The sequence below is a fragment of the Rhopalosiphum maidis genome, chromosome 3 (assembly GCF_003676215.2).
Source record: "Rhopalosiphum maidis isolate BTI-1 chromosome 3, ASM367621v3, whole genome shotgun sequence".
NCBI lineage: Eukaryota > Metazoa > Arthropoda > Insecta > Hemiptera > Aphididae > Rhopalosiphum > Rhopalosiphum maidis.
Window position 1 is genome coordinate 71,958,585 of NC_040879.1, and position 20,698 is coordinate 71,979,282.

The following is a 20,698-nucleotide window of genomic DNA, read 5'->3' on the forward strand; positions in this document are numbered from 1 at the left end:
CATTTAGTACCCATAAAAGCATTTTTGCATGAGTTTATAAAGTAGGTTCAATAACAACCGAAACAGGTCCTAGTTCAAAACCAAATGTAATATCATATGTATGTACAAACTACAAAACAATGTCAATAAGGAGTGCAATTAGGTATTAACTTGAAAACACCGATTACGACCGATTATGATAACGTTAATTGCGCGTACCTATTTAATTTATAAAGTTGAGATTTATCCAGAGGTATATTTCCATCATTTTTTAAGAAAACTTAAAATTAAATTAATAAGTCATATGTTTAATATTATAATGATAAAAAAATATTAATTATTAAGATTATAATAATATGTACAATGTTCAATGATATGATATACGTACAACATTTTTCATTTTTCATTCAACAAATATGTTTTTAGATTAATTTTACTTTTAAAACACTGAAACCAGTCTACAACGGACACCTGTCTATAACGGACAATTATTTTTGTCCGTTGTATACAGGTTTTACTACACTAATAAAATACATTATTCAATGCACATAACGAGACAATCGATTTCATTAAAAATAAAATAAAATAAATAATATTATATGATGTATTTGATTTTATTACCATATTAGCTATTGTGCCTAACCCTATGTGAAAAAATCTACTTTTTCATATTAATTTTTGTAGGTGATGAATGGTGTAATCGAGTACGATCAAAAACTAACATCACTTCCAAGGGTTTTGTTGATCATCAATTTTCACCGAAGGAAAACTATTGGAACATAATTTCATTTTCACGTCCATATATTATATATAATAACTGCAATGTTTCTAAACTCAATTCCACGAAGACCGTGAACATTACTACTATTGCTATTTATTTTATTCGGTTAGAGTTCTTCGTGGAAGTTTCAGTAATGTTTTCTTCGTATTTTTTCCTTCAACAATTGGAGTATAGATTCGAAATGTTAAATCATTCATGGAAATATCTTCTACCCGGGTTTCTATCTACTCCTGGTGAATTGACACATTCCATAACAGAAATGACGCTGGATAACTTCGGTGTTACACGCTGACTATTGAACTTGCTAAGAATATTCAGTGAGGGTTACGGACAAATACTATTAGGATACTTTTTATTCACGTATATTGATATACTACTCATTTGTATTATTTAATTATTGTTTCTGTAAAAATAGAAATATATAATTTTGATATTATCATCATAAATTGTATAATATTTTTTTCCCAACTAAAGAATATCATATTGATTTATCCATCATAATTGCTGCATCACGTGTCCATGACAAGGTAACGTCAGTAAAAATATTTTAATTAAAGTAACTAGCTAAACCTAACTTAATTAAATTTATTATACAATAATATAACATTATAATCCAATATAGATAATTTAATAATGTACTGTTGGCCTTTTTTATCTTATATGATAGCTCTTCTTTTATTTTTAAATTATTTTATCAGTTTAAATTTTGCTTTAGTATATACTGGAGTTGTTAAAGTTGATGACATAAATCATAGTCAAAATGTGAACATTGATTTTTAACTGTGATATATTTACTCCGTTAAATAATAATCCAGCTAATAATTAAATATTTACAGGCATTTTATTATATGGCATTCACAGCCCATTTCATTTCGTTAATATTGATGCAAGTAAAAAATAAAATAATTAAATTAAAGAATACAATTTCTTTTCTCAATTATTTTTCATATAAATAATAGTTAACAAGTTTTTTTTATAAAGTATTAATATTTAATACTTTTATTTTACAATAATTAAAAAACAATCATTGTATCATACATTGAATATTCTTTTATATTAAAAGATTGATTTATATCATAATGATTTATTAAATATTTACAGAAACGGAAGATGATATCAAATTTACGATTGATCAGGATTTCTAAGTTATCGGCAAACCTTAAAATACAAGTAAATAATATTATGTAATTTATCACGTATCGGAAGCGGAGGACGATGTTTGCTTAATGCAATGCATTTAAGAATTAAAATTTTCATTATAATGAATGTTATAATTCATTATCATACTATTTTTTTATATTTAATTATTGATGGTTCTATGTCTATAATAAAAATTAAAATTAGCCTACAGATTTAAACTATATATACCTATTATGTAGTAGGTTATAGTAGCTTCGTCATTGAGAGCATTAATGAACATTAAAGATAATATAATATTATTAATTTGCTATCACAATTCTCAACACCAATTATAAATGTTTATATTAGGTTAAATTGTTTATGAATCAAATAACAGTTCTTGAATCAAGTGAAATCACAGCTTTTGGAATTTTCAATATAAATTTAAAACTCGTTATATCAGTAATCGATTAATTGTTGCTAAAAAAAAAATAATAAATTATTTTAGATATGTTTTGAGAATCTCTTGTATCAATTATATCGTCGTGTTGCTATTATTATTATTAAATCACGAGCGGAATCGTTAGTTATTATGAAAACTCCCTCAATTTTTACATGGGTTTAGAATTCAGTAAATAAAGTACAGATCAGAAAATATTGTAAAATATCAATTATAAATTAACCATTCACACAATGTAAATAATGTAATATTATAATTTTAATAAATAAGAAATGAAGAATTCGTTCAAAATGACATTCGCCGAGATGTGGAAATCTAACGTGATTTTTGTACTTTTCATATAATATTATTTTTTTAGAATTTAATGTATACATTTTTCGCTTAACCAATAATTTCTACTACCCATAATAAATTAAATCAGTGATTTTTAAACTCTAATTCTATGAACTTTACACAATCACAATACTATAACTTATGTCATACCATACCTATGTATCAGATATAAACCAGCAATCTGTATCAAGATTTAAGATATCTAAAATTATATACCATCAATATCTATGACTCACGATTAGGCGCCTATAAATGTATCATTACGATATTTGATAAATTTAAGTTTATAGGGGCTTTCAAAAAATATCTAAAACAATATAATTTTTTTTTTTTTATTTTGACCGAAATCGGTCATACTGAGATGCAAGGGTTACTTTGTCGGAAAACGGTGGAAACCTTCATAAATACAAATTATTGTGTAATTATTATTATATATATTTATATATTTTTTAATTTGTTTAAATTCAATTATTTACAGATACTTATATTAATTATAACCGGTTAGTTACAATTATAGAACTGAAAGGACATCCATTAATGTTGCAATTAAAGAATGACATATCTAAGTTTTTACAAAAAATAAGTTATATAATAATAACTATTAAAATGTAAGCCTACAATCTAATTGCGAACATATATTTTTGTTATCTATGACGAAAAATCATTTTAACAGGATTAGGACTGTCTGCTTTAAACAGGTGAATAAAAAAGCAAATGAAAATATTCCATCCCTTAAAAAGTGTTGAACAAATCTGAGTAATTTCAAGTTCTTTTTCAGATGTAAATATAAATATGTTTATCATCACTGAGAAAACAGCATATTGGTATTGAAGGTCATTTTAACACGTTGACTGCCACAAGCCCGCCGGCGACCCAAGTCGTATCAGCGCGTGTCAGGCTATACTATTTTTACATCGTATGTCGATAATGTTTACATGTATAAAAATAGATCCAGTTGTTAGATTTTAATAAAATTGATATATTTAGAATCAGTTAATCGTAGATAATATTATGAAAAAAAAAAAAGTCTTGGGTCGCAGGCTGGCAAGCGGCCTGCCAAAAATGTAATATTTCGTACAAGCCACTTGGGTCGCCCGCTGTCTCGTGCTAGAATTAGATACAATAATTTGTTTTTTATTGGTTAAGATAATAATAATATTTATTTTACACGTTATATGTTAATTATCTTTTAGTATTCGTCTGGAATAAGAAGTGTGAACTTCTCGTGATTATCAAGTTCTGAATTTTATTATAATTTTTGCTTTATTTTACGTAACAATTGTTAACATAATATCATAATGGATGAACGCATGATTAATAATGCATTAGATGATTCTGACAATTTTTCTAGTGACAGTTTTGACGATAATGATAGTGATCCGATATATTGTGTTGAAAATGAAAATAATAGCGATTCTCAAGAGTCGTCAGATGATGAGGATCAATAGAGAATCAAATTTTACCAATATCTAACAATAGCCAATCAAATTGGAATACAGTAACAGGTACTAATCAAAAAAATTTTAACTTTACGGGAAATTCGGGGCCATTAGTCATTTTAGACGAAGATATTGGACCTATGGATTATTTTAAATTGTTTTTAACTGACAATATAATTGAGTTAATGGTCATTGAAACAAATAGAAACGCTCAACAATTTTTAAATACTCAAACAATTACACGTGGTAGTAGATTTTCATTTTGGCAACCAATAAACAAAAATGATATGGAAAAATTTATGGGACTTTTGATGTGGATGGGACTCGTAAAAATGACTTCAATAGCTGACTATTGGAGCAAAGCTGAACGTTATAAAAATGGTGTTGCACCAAAATTATGAGTCGGAATAATTTGAACTCATTCTTAGGTTTTGGCATTTTGAGGACAATGAGACTGCTGACAAAACCGATCGCCTATACAAAGTAAGAAAATTACTTAATATGGCAAATGATTTAGTAAAAAATATAAATAAACCTGGAGAAATAATCGCGGTAGATGAATCTATGATACCTTTTCGAGGCAGACTCAAATTTCGGCAGTATATCCCAAATAAAACACATAAATATGGCGTAAAATTTTTCAAAGTATGTGGGACTAATGGATACACGTATAAAATTATTATATACGAAGGAAAACAATCAAAACCCGGAGAAGCGTTGAGTGAAACAATAGTAACTTCTTTGTGTGAAAATTATCTGAACGAAGGACGTACTATTGTCACTGATAATTTTTATACGTCTGTTCCACTAGCGGAAACACTTTTAAGGCAAGACACTCATTTGGTTGGAATTCTTAGAAAAATAGACGTTTTTTACCAAAAACAGTGATTGAAAAAAAATTGAAAAAAGGGGAATTTGTTGGTCTGGAAAATAATTCTGGTATTGTAGTATCTAAATTTAAAGATAAACGTGACATTCACTTACTTTCAACGCGACATCAATTAAATATGACAAACACAGGGAAGAAAAATAGGAATCAAGAAGATATATTAAAACCAGATATCATATTATTCTATAATGCTGGAAAAGCAGGAATAGATTTATCGGATCAGTTAGCGTCGTACTGCACTCCTATGAGAAAGAGTGTTCGGTGGTATCACAAGGTAGCAACTGAGATAATTTTAAATACATTTGTAGTAAATGCTCAAATTATGTATAATGAACAAAATTTTCGAAATAAACTCACTATACATAAATTTCGTGAAGTGCTTGTAGATAAACTCCTTGAATTAAAACCTACATCTTTACGTGTTTCAAATTCTGAACAACCTCTTGAAAATAGATTTCAAAGACGACAAATAATAAAACATAAACTCGAAGAGACAGAAGAAAAATGTTCAAGAAACAGAAAAAAAAGAAAAAGGTGTATTGAATGCTATACAAAATTTTCGAATGAACTAGGATACAAGTGAGTTCAAAATAATTTTTTTTAAATTAATATAAATTTTTAATATATTATTTCTAGGGAAGCTTTGAACAAGGCTAAGAAAGTAACAACCTTTTGCAGTCTTTGCCCATCGAAACCATCGGTTTGCATACAATGTTTTCAAAACCATTTAAAAAAACAAAATGTATGAATAAAATTTTGTTACGTTTTTGTATACAATTTTATTTTTAAGTAATATAAAGTGAATTTTTTTTTATCAATTTACACAGGGTACCTCTTTGTTTTTTTAATTTTAATTTTAACGTTTTATACTACTGTTTACTACACTTATATATTCAAATATTACATTTTTTTGTATAAAATATAAATGTATTAAAGTTGAAGGATTTTATTGTTTTTTTTTTTAAAATGATCAAAATCGTCTTGTCTACGCCATGGTACTATCTAAAAATTATTCTCTCCAAGCCGTAAAGAATTAGATACAATTAATGTTGATGTTAAATTTGGCAGCCGGCGACCCAAGTGGCGTCACATTAATAATATGATTTAGGTCGCCGGCGACCCAAATAGCTTCACAATAAAAGACATCACTTGGGTCGCCGGCGGGCTTGTGGCAGTCAACGTGTTAAATGTCGATTAGTCGATTTTCCAAATTATGCTATATTGTTTGTTCATTGGCATTTCAAACAATGGAATGTAAAAAAATTTTAATAATATTGTTTTAACTTACATCTTATAATAAATAAATTGGCTTAATTCAATTGAATTGTAGTCATAATTATATAAAAAATATTGTTATCGCTCCCATACATTTTTTACTTCAATTTTTATTTGGACATCCATTCACTTCAGTAGTCCAGTTACTGAATATCGTTGAATATTATGTTAAATATTTTTAGATCAAATTTTCTACACATCATTAGTATAGCATATTATTTGTGTCAAATCAAATATATTGGGTTTCAGTTTATGCTCAAATATTCCGTATTGTAAAGACTTCGCTTGACAACAAACCACTTAAGTATGATCTTGATAACATAAGTAACTATAGAGTGTGTGATACTAATAAATTTCACCTGAACGTGGCAAAATCATTACTTTTTCATGAGACGCTTGCCTGAGTTAGATAAATATTATTTTTTAATAGCAATGAATTAGTTTGTTTCCTTAACAGATCCGTCACACCAGCACCTTAAATTGTGATTTTATACACCAACATTTCACAAGATTATGTAATTCTTATGTAACGACATTAGTTTGACCTACCAAAAATACTCGTATTATCGACGTTAATTAAATGCAATTTTTCCACGGAAATATACGATTATGCATCAACGTATTTTAAACCTAATGTATTCGTGTATTCATTTTTCTTACATGTAAATAGTCTTAAGTTCGACCAACTATTATATTAATGAGATGTCCTAGCCCCTTATACTAATACCCTAATAATACACGTTTTATTGACGTATATCATACGAATATTAATTACATATATATCTACACCAACATTATCCTTATTTTAAACGTAAACTATACGTGCTGTGTTGTATAATTATTATGATTTTAATCTTGTACCTACTAGAATATCTATTTACTTAATTTTATTTATGTTTAATTGATTATGTAGTACTTTATTATGTTATTGTATATATAATTATTTTACTGTAAATGAGTTATGATATCCATGAACTCTGAATACCAGATACGAGCTTATAGCTTAGTTGTTGTTAAACATGTTAGTTAGGTGTATTAATGTAATTTATAGTAACTTTGTAACTGTAATTGATTTAGCTGAAATAAATAAATATAGACGGCGGTTATATCTTATATACAAACTTTTACATCTTAATTATATTCCCTATATTCGAATAATAACTTTATTGGAGCATTCAATTTATAGCAGGTACGTATACTGGGTGGTGGAGGTTCAGCCCTCCCCCCCACTCACCCCACCGAAACATTTTCGAGTAACGAGGAAAAAATTGTTTTATTATGTTGTGGCAAAATTTGTATTGCTAAATTTTTAGCCCCCCTTCCCTGTAATTTTTTTTGTATACGTGCCTGATTTATAGTATTTACTTGAGTCCAAAAATACCAATTTTATAATCAATAGTTGCGTCCGGAAAGTATATTGTTTGATTTTATATTGTAAAGTTGCGAATATACGATATACTATCAAATGTAAATTATCTAGATTCTCGACTCTTAACATTTAAGCTGGTTTTTATTACCTTCATTTGTACAGTTTTGTCTGGTATAATATTACCACTATGTATCAATACTAGATTTTATTTTTCTTATATTAATAATGTACATGTACTTTCTTCTGTAGTTCTCTTAATATTTATTATTATAACTATTATTAGGCAGCGTTTAAGTCACTACTGTCCTTTCATTATAGAACAGTATGAATAATTTAATGAAAAAGGCACTCGGAATATAAAATGGAATACATTATGTTTTCTACTTCTAATATCTCAATATAGTCCTTTAATACTTACCTAGCTGTTATCGGCGGTATTGTTAACTATGACATTATAATGATTATTGACCTACCTAAATAAATAATAAATTCCCCAGGAAATTGTTGCATTCATATATTTTTCATTTAATTTCAACGGTTCGGAATAATAGAATTTATGATTACATTAAAATAACAAATATTTATAGTTTATGAATATCAGCTATTTCACATTCTTGCTTAATATCCAAAAAACAACCATTTTCTTAACACGAAGACTCTTTATGTAACATTTTAAGGACTATTTTATACTTGTGCAAGTTTATTGGTATAATTAACATAACTGTCATTTTACAAGCGGATGGATTATTAATCAAAAGTACAGACTCGGTATATAGATGTCTCGAAATTTAACGGATGTTCATGTTAATAATAATATCCTATTTTTCATACTACAAATATTCTAATTTCATTAATTCTTTACAATTATTCAAAGTATGGACAGTTATCATTGCATCAAGAATATCAGAAACACAAATAATACAGTAAGATAAATAATACAATTCGTTTTTAATTTCAATACTTTTTTTAAAAAACAAATTGTACTTGAAAAAATATACATGAAAATAAATTTAATAATGACTATGTATAATGCATTTTAGTTTTACTGTTATAATAATATTTTTTATTGGGTACAACATAAAATAAGATACACATTCTGCTGATTAAATACCTTAAACTAAACTTTACACTGTATGAGGTGAGTATTTAAAATTTGTATATTTATTATCAAGGAGAAAAAAATACGAGTAGTAGTCGATTATTTATAATTGATATAGAACTCAATTGGATCAGAACCTCAACAAGCAATGCCTCCATAGAACTACTCATCATTTTTGCATTATAACCACATAAAATAGGAAACCATGATCACAAATGTATATTGTTATCTGATAAATAGTCCGAAAAAACAAAAAGGTTATTGTAATTTTAACATAAAATTTAACGTGAAAAGAATAAAAATAATAAATATTGTATGATGCATTTTAATTTTACTATCTACTTACGCTTATAATAGTTGTGAACAATACAACGTAAAAAAAAAAAAATAAATAATCGATTTCTTAATGTTTTTTGTAGGTTGATGAATGGTATAATTGTGTACGACCAAAAATTAATATCACTTGCAATGTTTTTGTTGATTCGCCAGCTTTCACTGAAGAACGTCTATTAGAACATAATTTTCATTCTCACGTTGATTTATTATATTGTAATTACAATATTTCTTTTGCACTTTTGGCCATCAAAGAATATGGACTTGTCTACTATCGTTATGTATTTAATCCGATTGGAATTTTTTGTAGACATTTCAGCAATTTTGTCCTCGTATTTTTTCCTAAAACAATTAGAGTATAGATATCAAATGTTGAATGATGCGTGGAAATATCTACTACCCGGGTTTCTAACCACTTCTAATGAATTGACGCATTCCATAACAGGAATGACGCTGGGTAAAAAACGACTGTTACATACCGAACTATCAGACCTCTTAAGAATATTTAGTAGAGGTTACGGAATAATGCTATAAGGATTCTTTATATTCAGTTATTATGATATGATAGGTGATTTTTATTTTTTTAATTATGGATTTCGATACTACTAATATTATAGTTAAATATTTACCATTAATTTTAAATCTATATAATGTGATACTGGTTCTATCTATTGTCATAGCTGCATCACGTGTTCATGAAAAGGTAATGTCAGTAAAACTATTTCAATTTAAGTAACTATTTATTTTTTATACTTAAATAAATTTATGAATTTTTAATTTATCGACAAATGATTAAATATTGATTATATATACTGTCTCATACCGTTGTTATCTTTTTTGATTCTTCTTTTATTTCTTTTTTATAATATAAATGTATTTATTGCTTTGGGTATATACTCGAACACTTAAATATGATATACTATATATGAACACTATATTATGCGATTGAATTGTAGTTTCAATTGAAATATCATAATTATGTTTTTTTCATCACTGAGAATTTATTAAATGCAAATGAAGGTCACTTTGCTCATCGATTAAAGGATTTCTTGCGTCTTCAAAAGATTTTAATAAATTATGATAGTGGATTTTTGGTTATTTTTTTTTTGAATTTATCAACAATAACATTAGCAAAACTTTTTGAAATACGATATTTGCTAAATTTATAATTGTCGATACTATAACATCAGTTTCTCAGTTTCTTCGCCACTTTTCAAAAATATTAGAAATTTTATATTGCTTATACGTCTTATGTTCATATTAAAGAGTTTTTCTGGCATAAACCTATGACTACAATGATCTAACACACTATAATCACCACTGTACTGAACCATAACTACAGAGAGTGTACTAAAAAAAAGGCGTTGTTACTGAAAATTTAAAATTATTTAATTAACAGAAAAGATTATAAAATTATAATACTATTGAATATTTGATAATTTGTACTGCAATCTGTAACGATAAATACATGAGTGTCTTTTTTCGTTTTACAAACAACTAGTCGATGTTCAGGTAAAAATATTTAAATGTTCGCAAACGAGTTGCAGTGAAGTGTAACATACCTATGTGTATTGTATGGTATATTCTAGTATCTATAGCTCATCAACCTTTTAACGTACACCACTTTTTGTTTTTAATATGTATATATAATTAACACAGAAACAACAATTTTGTAGCGAAAAGAGTTGTATGTCTTATTAAATAATGAAATTTCTTATTGTTATTATTTTTAATTTTATCGTTATTAACACTACATAACCTTGCTAGCTTATTATCTAGTTTTAGTATCGCGGTCGTTATTACAAACTTTTTTTTTCAACGTCTGTGATGATGTGACCATCAAACGGTCTGATCAACACAGACAACAGCCGACGGAATCGCTGACAGCTAGTCGAAACCGAAATTCATTATTATACTATTTTTTTAATATGTAATTGTTGATTTGTCATATGTTGTGGGGTAGTGGGCGGGTTAATAAAATACGATTTTCACACTTCTGATAATGCATGTAATAAACATTAATGATTATTATTAACTAATACAATTTATAACATCAATTCTTAATATTTTTTTCAGGTTAAATTATTTATGAACCAAATATTGATTCTTGAATCAAGTGAAATCACAGCTTTTGGGATTTTTTACATATATTTAAATCTTGTTGTATCCGTAAGTATGCAATTTATTTATTTTGGTTATAACCTAACCTAAACCCGTATGATCAAACAGGCAAGGGTTATTTTGGTGGTACATAACTGACTTTAATCCGTTATCACCTTGGCTATTTTTGACAAGGTTTTATATTGATTAATTGACGCTAAAAAAATTAATAAATAATTTTAGATATTTTTTAAGAACCCTTTATATGAATGATAATCTATTTTGCTAATCGAGATTGATAAACTGGGTCCCAAATTACATTATCATGGTAAGTTGAGTCCCGAAATAAATGTTATTTAACTTATGGTACAATAATATCGTATAAATGGTATAAATTAAAACATATGTGGTTATGTTCTCGGTAAAAACTTAAATGATAACGATTTAACAAATTCTAATTCAACATGATATAATTCACAACTATTTATTGCACTCTCGGTGGTAGCTAAAAATTTAAAACAAATATTTGTGAGAAATATTACATCAGGTGATATTAAGTGTCTAATATGTAATCAGAAAATATCTGTGTGTGGTGGTAATGCTTTTAAATCGTCCACAAAATATTTGCTAACTTGTTCAGTTTTTAAAAATGGGAAACAAAAAAATATTTTTTAAAAAAAATTTCTTTTTCTATATTTAAACTGTTGTACTATACATATAAAACTATAAAGTTTAAATTTAATGATATTTTAGACTTAGTTTCGCCAATGGTTTACAGCCGAGACCCAAAATTTTTAGACATTTTTACCACCTTCAAAATGTATAAAATATATCAAGATATATTTATAGAATTATATTATAATATTATGATCAATATCTGTGACCAATTGTTGGATATGTGTATCCAATTTTTGTGGATTACAAGCAAACATATGGTAATGTAGACAGAGAAGAGCTTCGGAAGATATTGAAAATTTTTGGGGAAAGAAAATATACGTTGACATTTTAAAGTTGAAATGTAAAACACAAAAGTATATTTTAACCAAATAAATTCAAAATTTAAAAAAAAAAATTATAGTGTCGCATATTCAATGATTATTACAATTATTTAGTATAATTTATGGTTATTTAATCTAATACACATTGCAATACGTTTCATTCACTAGTTTAGAAAATTATTATTTATTAACTTTATTTTAAAGTTTTATATATTTTTTGGCATATTAATACTCATACCTAACATTAGTTTTTGTTAACAATTATTATTATAAAAATAATAAAATTGTTTTTAATATATTATATAGGTATTCAATTTTAAACTGTTTATGGAAAATGATTTTCATTTCTGGCAGAGTTTATATGAATTCAATTTAATCTCTTTTTTACCTGGTTAATTATTTCGTATTTTCAAAACGTTAAAGCTTTAAATAATGCTTTAACAGTCTAATCGCAGCGATATCATTAAATTGCGTATATCTACAAACCTTTGTAATTGCGTTATTACATTTTATTCAATTATTTTATTATTTATTATCATGACTATTATTAGGCAGTCCCCAAGTCACTTTTGACGTACCATAGAACAGTGTGAATATTTTAATGAAATAGGCACTCAGAATATAAAATGAAATACATTATGTTGTCAAATTATCATATCGCAATATAGTACTTTAAGACTCACCTGCTATAGACGGTATTGTTAACTATGACAGTATAATGATTATTAAAACCTAAATAAATAATAATTCCTCGTGAAATTTTTGCATTAATATATTGTTTTTTTTAATTGAAATAGTCTATAATAATTGAATTTATAATTGCGTTTAAATAACAAATATTTATTTATAAGAACCAGCTACTTCACATTCTCGCGAAGTATCCAAAAAACAAATTTTCTTAAAATGAAGACTGCTTATGAAAACATTTTAAGGACTATTTTATATTTGTGCAAGTTTATTGGTATAATTAACATAACTTACAAATTACAACCGGACAACACTCTATGTGTAATTTAAAACCAGAAATCAATATTTAATTATATATACAAATTTAATTGAAAATGTAAACATACTTTTTAGAAATTATTATTGCTAACCACGTCATAATTAATATCGTATACAAATATCTAACCTAAACTTTTGACGGTGTATTTAAATTACCTAAATAAATAATAACTATACTTAATACTATTCTCTTACCATTTATACAGAAATACTGATTTTGTTCGTGTATTACATATATTCAAACTATGAACAGTCATTATTGCATCAAGAATATCAGAAACACGATTAATACAGTAAGATAATTAAACCGTTTTATAGTTTATACCATACATGAACTATTAAGAAACAAAAATATTTTTTACTTTATCAATTCTTTTTTTTTCAAACATTTAAGACAATCTAAGGTGAAGTTTTAATTTTGAGATGAATAATTAAAACTCAATATCATTCTTGTTTATAACTTGACTGCTAATAGTCAAACAAAAACACAGTTTAACCAGTTGGAACCTGGTATAATAAGGCAGACAAAAAGAATTTACAGCTATTTATTGCAATCTTGCAATGTTTATTATTCATCCATGGTTATAAATTCAAGAAGAATAATTGCCATCCATTCATTATTTTTATTTTGGCATTTGTTTTTTTTTTTTTTTTTTGTAATATTTTTATTGATTATGAAAATAAACAATACTTTTGTCTGGTAATTTGATTAAACTTAGGTTTTCAGTTCATATTATTCCAATTCTTCGCATGTCTAGTACCAACGTCAATTTAGTTTTTGTTGTTATTATATGTAGCTATTGTACATCATTGAGATATTGAATAATAGTTTTTATTTGTTGCCTTACAGCTTCCAATGACAGCTTGTCATTTTTGAATTGTTATTTTTTTTTAACTTGAGTGTTATTTTGTCATTTTATGGCGAAATTATACAATAAATTGCATTAACTAGGTTTAGCCTAGTGTACCGATTTGGTTCTGAAACGTCCGAATTGAATCCCGGGTTATTACTAAGGGTACATCCTAGTATTGGTTCCCGAGTTCCCGGGTCAAAGCATTTAGGACGGACAACATAATATTATGCAGGTTAAAAATTATGATTTCTTACCACTTTTATTTTTATAATGCAATTATTATCATTATTTTGTTATAGCAGATAATATGTTATAATAATAATAATGTATTTTTTAAACTAAAAATATAAAATATATAATAATAAGCATAATATTATTTTAATTCATCAATTTCTTTTTTTTATATAAGAATTTGTATTAAAGAGGTAAATATGTATACTAAAGATTTTTTTATAAACCATAATCTATTTATTGTATTATTTTTTATTTGTCCATATTTGTTTTCATATACATATATTTCGCCGCGTACCTAAAATATCGGAAACCAATTAGAATATATGTGTTGCGTGGAATGTTGGAAACCAATTCGGATACAGTCGTTTAGCCTGTTTTGATTCAGCACACCTTGAATAGGTTTAGTGGCAGCTTAAGTTTTCTAAACTCAAGGAGCAAGTTTTAAAACAACCCATCCACCCACCCACCAGCCAACTAAATTTACTAGAATCAATGTAATATTTTTAGATTTTTCTTTAGTTAAATTTTTCATTAATTTTTACGTTTTATAATATAGATACAATTATTTTTACTTGAAAAATCAATCTTCTGTTGTGAATTATGATTAAACCTGTTCAACTTAAAACATTTTTTCCCTCATTTTCGGGGCAGGAGCAGTCGTTCCTAGTAGGTATTCTTATTACAAGTCGACCCAAATAGAAAAGAATGAAATTAATGAAAATGTAAGGCGTCCTGAAAGAGTTTTCAGCAATTAAATTGCAATTGATTTATTTTGAGTACCTGCATACATTATATCATTATATAAAAACACATTTGTCAATTTAACGAAATAAACTGCACAAAATTATGTTATCATTGCTTAACAATGTACACAATCAAACAATTTATTTCATTAAATTTTAAAATAAAATAAATAAATAATATTATATGATTCATTTTAATTTTCACATCATAATAATACTATAGCTGCGCCCAATAATCCGTAAAAAATAATAAATTTTTTCACATAATATTTTTTTGTAGGTTGATCAAGTAGGATCAAAAACTATCATCACTTCCAGGGCTTTTTTGACTCACCAACTTTCACCAAGGAAAAACTATTGGAACATAATTTTCATAGTCACGGCGATTCATTATATCACAATAACAATATTTTATCTATACTTATTGCCACAAAACACCATAGACTTCACTGCTATCGCCGCTTATTTAATTCGAATAGAGTTCTTCGTATTTTTTCCTACAACAATTGGAGTGTAGACTCGAAATATTATTAAATCGTTCATGAAAATATCTTCTACCCGGTTTTCTGTCTACTCCTGATGAATTGACACATTCCATAACAGAAATGACGCTGGATAAAATGCGGTTGTTACATACCAAACATTAGACCTCTTAAGAATATTCAGTGAGGGTTACGGAAAAATGCTATTTGAGTACTTTGTATTCACTTATATTGATATTTTGTTTATTTTTTATTCTATAATTATCCTTTCTAAAAGTATAAAAGTATATAGCTTTGATATTATTATCGTGAAATATATAATATATATTTTCCGGCTTAAAAATATCATACTGATTTTATTCATCATCACTGTTGCATCACGTGTCCACGATAAGGTAACTTCAATAAAAATATTTTAAAGAAAGCAACTAGCTTAAACCCAACTTAAATAATTGTATTATAATATAATATAGCATTATAGCACAATATACATAAATTAATAATGTAGTACTGTTGACATTTTTCATCTTGCATGGCTCTTTTTTATTTTTAGCTCATTTTATAAATTTACATACGACTTTTGGTATGTATTGTAATTGGTTGATGATTTTTTTTATATGCAAAAATACACCAGGCAAACTATACGATATGCATCCAATCCGCCATAGGCAGATTGCCCAGTCAGGTATTGAGGTGTACCCGTTGAGGACTCATGAGTCATAGTTAGTCACTAAATAACCAATTTTCGGTATTTATTATTTTTGATTTAAATAAAAGCACCAGGCAAGTGTCAACACAGACTTTTACACCAAATGATAACTGATAAGTTATCAGTGATAACTCACAAATATGGTTATCGACTCTATCACCTATTAAAGTGACCGATTTCTAGACACTCGATTATCATTCTATACCGAATTCCCGGTATTCTATAAAATGAATACCATACGTGTATAGACTAAGAGACTGAATAATATAAAGGTTTGATGATATTGTTAATTAAATATTTACAGAAACGGAAGATGATTTCATATTTACGATTAATAAGGATTTCAAAGTTATCGACCAACCTTAATGTACAAGTAAATAATATAATTCAATTTATTATTATATTACGTTAATGGAATTACAGTTTCCTAATGTTAATTTTAATAATATGCAATGGTCGTGGTGAACAATCTTTGCATAAAGTAATTTAATTTTAAGAATTAAAATTTTTGTAGATGAATAAATAATTTCATACGATTTGTTTTGTATATTAAATGCTGATGTGTATTGTGGCCTACAATATATAAATTCTGAATTAGCATATTATAGTTTTAAATTAAATATATTGTGAGGTAGTGGGTGGAACAATGAAATATGATTTATAATACTTATAACACTTTATAACACTTCTAATAATGTATGTGAGCATTAATGATCATTATAATAATATACATCATATGATTTTATTTTTAAACTAAAACAATTTATATGATCAATTCTAAATATTTATTTTAGCTTACATTTTTTATGAACCAAATATCAGTGCTTGAATCAAGTGAAATTACAGCTTTTGGGATTTTCAATATAAATTTAAATCTCGCTGTATCTGTAAGTATGCAATTTAGTCTTTTTGGTTATAACATTTCCTAAATCCGTATAACCATACAGCCGACGGTTATTTTTACGGAAAGTAAAACTGCCCTCATCCGTTATCTTCTTATCTTTTTTGGTAAATTTACCATTTTATTATACAAGGTTGTTTAGTTTGTCAAATCACTGATTTCTGTAGTCGTCAGAAGATTTAAAAATTGTAAAATTAGTGAGTGTTATTATTCTGGATTAAAAGATTGATCTTAGTAATAATTTTAAATCAATAGGAGGTAAATATTTAAATAATAATCATAGAATATTAAAATAATAAAAACTGTTTTAATAATAATAGCTCAACTGGTACAATGAGTGTATTTTACCAGAATAAGGAATTTTAGACTCGTCTAAGTATAATTATAATTATTATTGTTCTTACCTATTCAAATTATTTTTCTAAATTTTACCTATCATTTTATATGCATTTTCTTATGTTACAAATAACACGCACATACACACACACACACACACACTCATATATATAATGCAAATATCAATTTTTTTTATCATTTTATACTATTTTACTTTTTCACAAACTATATAACCTATAGTTATTGTATTTATCCTTTTATTATAAATATAATTATTATTTACATATTTACCTCCCCTATTTTATGTATTGGTATTATAACCAAGTAAATAATAATAATATGTATAGAGTATAGACAACAGGTTTATTTTTATTTAGGTAGTTAGAATGGAATTGGTCGAAAAAAAACAAGGTACTTCTGAGCGCAACTTGTACACATCCTCTCCAACGAGCTACCGTTGCGATGGAATGAACTAGCTTAAATCTGTCAACAGCCCCATGCAGGATCATAGGATACTAAGGATCATAAGAATACATCCCTCACCATTATTTTGCCAGTCACCACTTCGCCGGGACGCTTAGTTTTGGTTTGGAATCTGTTAACCAATGTATATAGAGGAAAGTGTATGGACATAAAAAATGTACGGAAGTTAGGGAGTGTAGTGAATTTACAGATGCCTGTTGAAATGTCCATGATGAGGGTGGCTGCGGGCATCAATCAGTTTTGGACGCAACAGTGACGAAAGTTTAGGAACTTGTATTTGTGGATGGACGTGTGACTATGCGAGAGATTACTTAACTGATAGAGAATTTCTTAAGAATACCGTGGATAAAGTTTTAACAGTTATTTTAAAGTATCACAAGGTATTTGTACCACGAAAACGCCCGACCTCACGTCGCCGACACTACAACGGATCTCCTCGATAAGTCTGAGGGGGGGGGGAAATCTTTGACCAACCTTCTGACTAGAATATAATACGAATCTGCATGAAAATGCCGAAACGTTGTGGTAAAAAAATATATATAATTATAATAAAAACTGTTATCAAATTGTATTGTAGGTAATACAAATAAACGAATATTTATTTTCTCTATCTATCTCTCATATAATATAGAAACAAAAATATTCCGTATTTATACGATTAAGACTCTCTGGTTTAGTATAAGACAAAGGCACTTACAAAACATTTTATAAAAACGAATATTTCCTGTGGTTTGGCCGGATAGGTTTTTAATTTTTACTTTTTTTTATAAATATAAGAATGTTTAAATTTGAAATAATTTGGATTATTTTTAGCCACCAATAACTAGTTCAAAAATGTAAATATTAAAAATCTATACTGTCAAAGCGCATATAACATTCTTCTTTATTAAATATATAATACATACTAGGTGCCTTTGCCCTAAACTGAACTAGGGAGTCGTGATCGTGGGAAAAAGGAATATCTTTGTTCTTATATTATATTATGTGGAAGACAGATAGAGTAAGTAAATGTTGCTGTGGCGGCCCCTTAAAACAACAAATAATTATTTATATATTAAATAATTTTAGTTTAATATTATTTTGATAATCATAAGCATTTTCTGAAATCGATACATATTAATACTGTTAGGTACCTCCTTTTAAATCCACCAGTGTACATGCTAAACATTTTTTATTCTAATATAATTTATTTATTATTGATTATGATTATTTGACGTTACAATATAACGTTAAAGCCAGTTTTGAGACATTGATTTGTTCAGACAATTATTATTCTTATTTTTTAGTTTTGTACATATTTGTTTGCATATTACGCATAGCTAACTATTATTCAGGGTGTAAAATCATTATTATACAAATAATAAATTTTTTATTATTAATAATAAAAATTTTATTATAGATAATACGTTTTATACTGTTACCTGATTTTCCTTTCTGACGGAGTTGACATGAAGTCAATGTAACCTATTTTTATCTTGACAGATTTTTCACTAAAAAAAAAAAAAGAAACTTGTGGCAGAGTTTACATGTGCCCGATGCTAGTTACTCAAACATCACTATCTTTAAATTATCCATTAAATTATAATGATATATATAGCGAATAGCGATAAACATAACACCATACAGCCATATCATTATAAATAATATTTTATGTAAATTTATGTATTTTTTGCTTTGTAAGTGGAAGCAAGTATGAAGTATAGTATATGTACATTACTTTCAAAAAAAAAAAAACTAGTTGCTTGATTGAATATGGATTCTTTAAAACTAGACGTCTAATAAGTTTGTACTGCCAAAAATTTCATCACAATGTGAAATATAAATAATAGCCAAAACATACTAATAATAATAGTCAAGGAAAAAATAGCAGACTTGAACATAAACATGTCAATGTCTGTTATTATTACTAACCGAATAATTTCGAATACAAATATCTAACATAAACTTTGTCAGAGTATTTGAAATTTGAATTACCTAAATAAATAATAATTCTTCGTGATATAATAGAATTGATTTAATTTTCAATTATTTCAATGGTTTAGACTATAATTTAATTTATATAATTATATAATAGAAACAAATATTTATTTACGACAATTGAATATTTTGTTTGGTCGTATTTTAATGTGCAAAAAATAATTCTCTTAAAATGACGACTGTTTATAAAACAAATTTAAAGATAATTTTATACTTGTGCAAATTTATTGGAATCATTAACATGTCTTACGTATTACAATATGATGGATTATTAATCCAAAGTACAGACTTAATGTATAAATGTCTTGAAATTTCACGAATGATTTTATTAATAATATTCACCCACAATTTATACATAAATACTGATTTTGTTCATGTAATATATGTATTCAAATTATGGTCAGTGATTATTGCATCAAGAATGTCAGAAACATGGTTAATAAGGTAAGATCACATGTATCATCCAGCCCTGTTCATTAAATTATCTTTTTCGTGTTAGCTTTTGATAAATTATAAGGGACACATATACGACTTTATAAATTGTAATTATTATAAAATGTATGCATGCCAAACTATCACTAATATTTAAGTCAAAGATAACTCATATAATATACAAACGATCGCCAAAATAATTTAATTACAATCATTTTTACGAGTATACGTGCTTTTTTTATACGAAGCAAAACAAATTAGGTTATTATAACTTTATTTCCAACAATTAAGGCTCCTCAGCCAAAAATTCAAAATTATTTTGCAAGTTCTTAAATACCGATTAAAGTCTACTCTCTTCGGAACTAAGT

The 20,698-nt window shown here is 26.7% G+C and overlaps 1 protein-coding gene and 2 pseudogenes across 1 annotated transcript; all 3 read left to right on the top strand.

Moving 5' to 3' along the window:
* Window positions 1-666: 666 nt before the first annotated feature.
* LOC113558294 lies at window positions 667-3,374 on the top strand (annotated as a pseudogene).
* Window positions 3,375-4,612: 1,238 nt separating this feature from the next.
* Window positions 4,613-6,679, top strand: LOC113558295. The gene is made up of 4 exons (XM_026963766.1): window positions 4,613-4,756; window positions 4,969-5,579; window positions 5,637-5,713; window positions 6,525-6,679. The coding sequence occupies exons 1-4, from the start codon at window positions 4,613-4,615 to the stop codon at window positions 6,677-6,679; spliced, it is 987 nt and encodes a 328-aa protein (XP_026819567.1).
* A 2,487-nt stretch (window positions 6,680-9,166) lies between these two features.
* On the top strand, window positions 9,167-9,812 carry LOC113558296 (annotated as a pseudogene).
* Window positions 9,813-20,698: the final 10,886 nt, after the last annotated feature.

Excerpts from the sequence above, each read along its gene's own strand:
- LOC113558295 (XM_026963766.1), top strand. The coding sequence starts at position 4,613 with ATGGCAAATGATTTAGTAAAAAATATAAATAAACCTGGAGAAATAATC. Across the intron at positions 4,757-4,968 it reads ATGGCGTAAAATTTTTCAAA|AAAAATAGACGTTTTTTACC; the intron begins GTATGTGGGACT and ends TGGAATTCTTAG. Across the intron at positions 5,714-6,524 it reads ACCATCGGTTTGCATACAAT|TTTATGCTCAAATATTCCGT; the intron begins GTTTTCAAAACC and ends ATTGGGTTTCAG.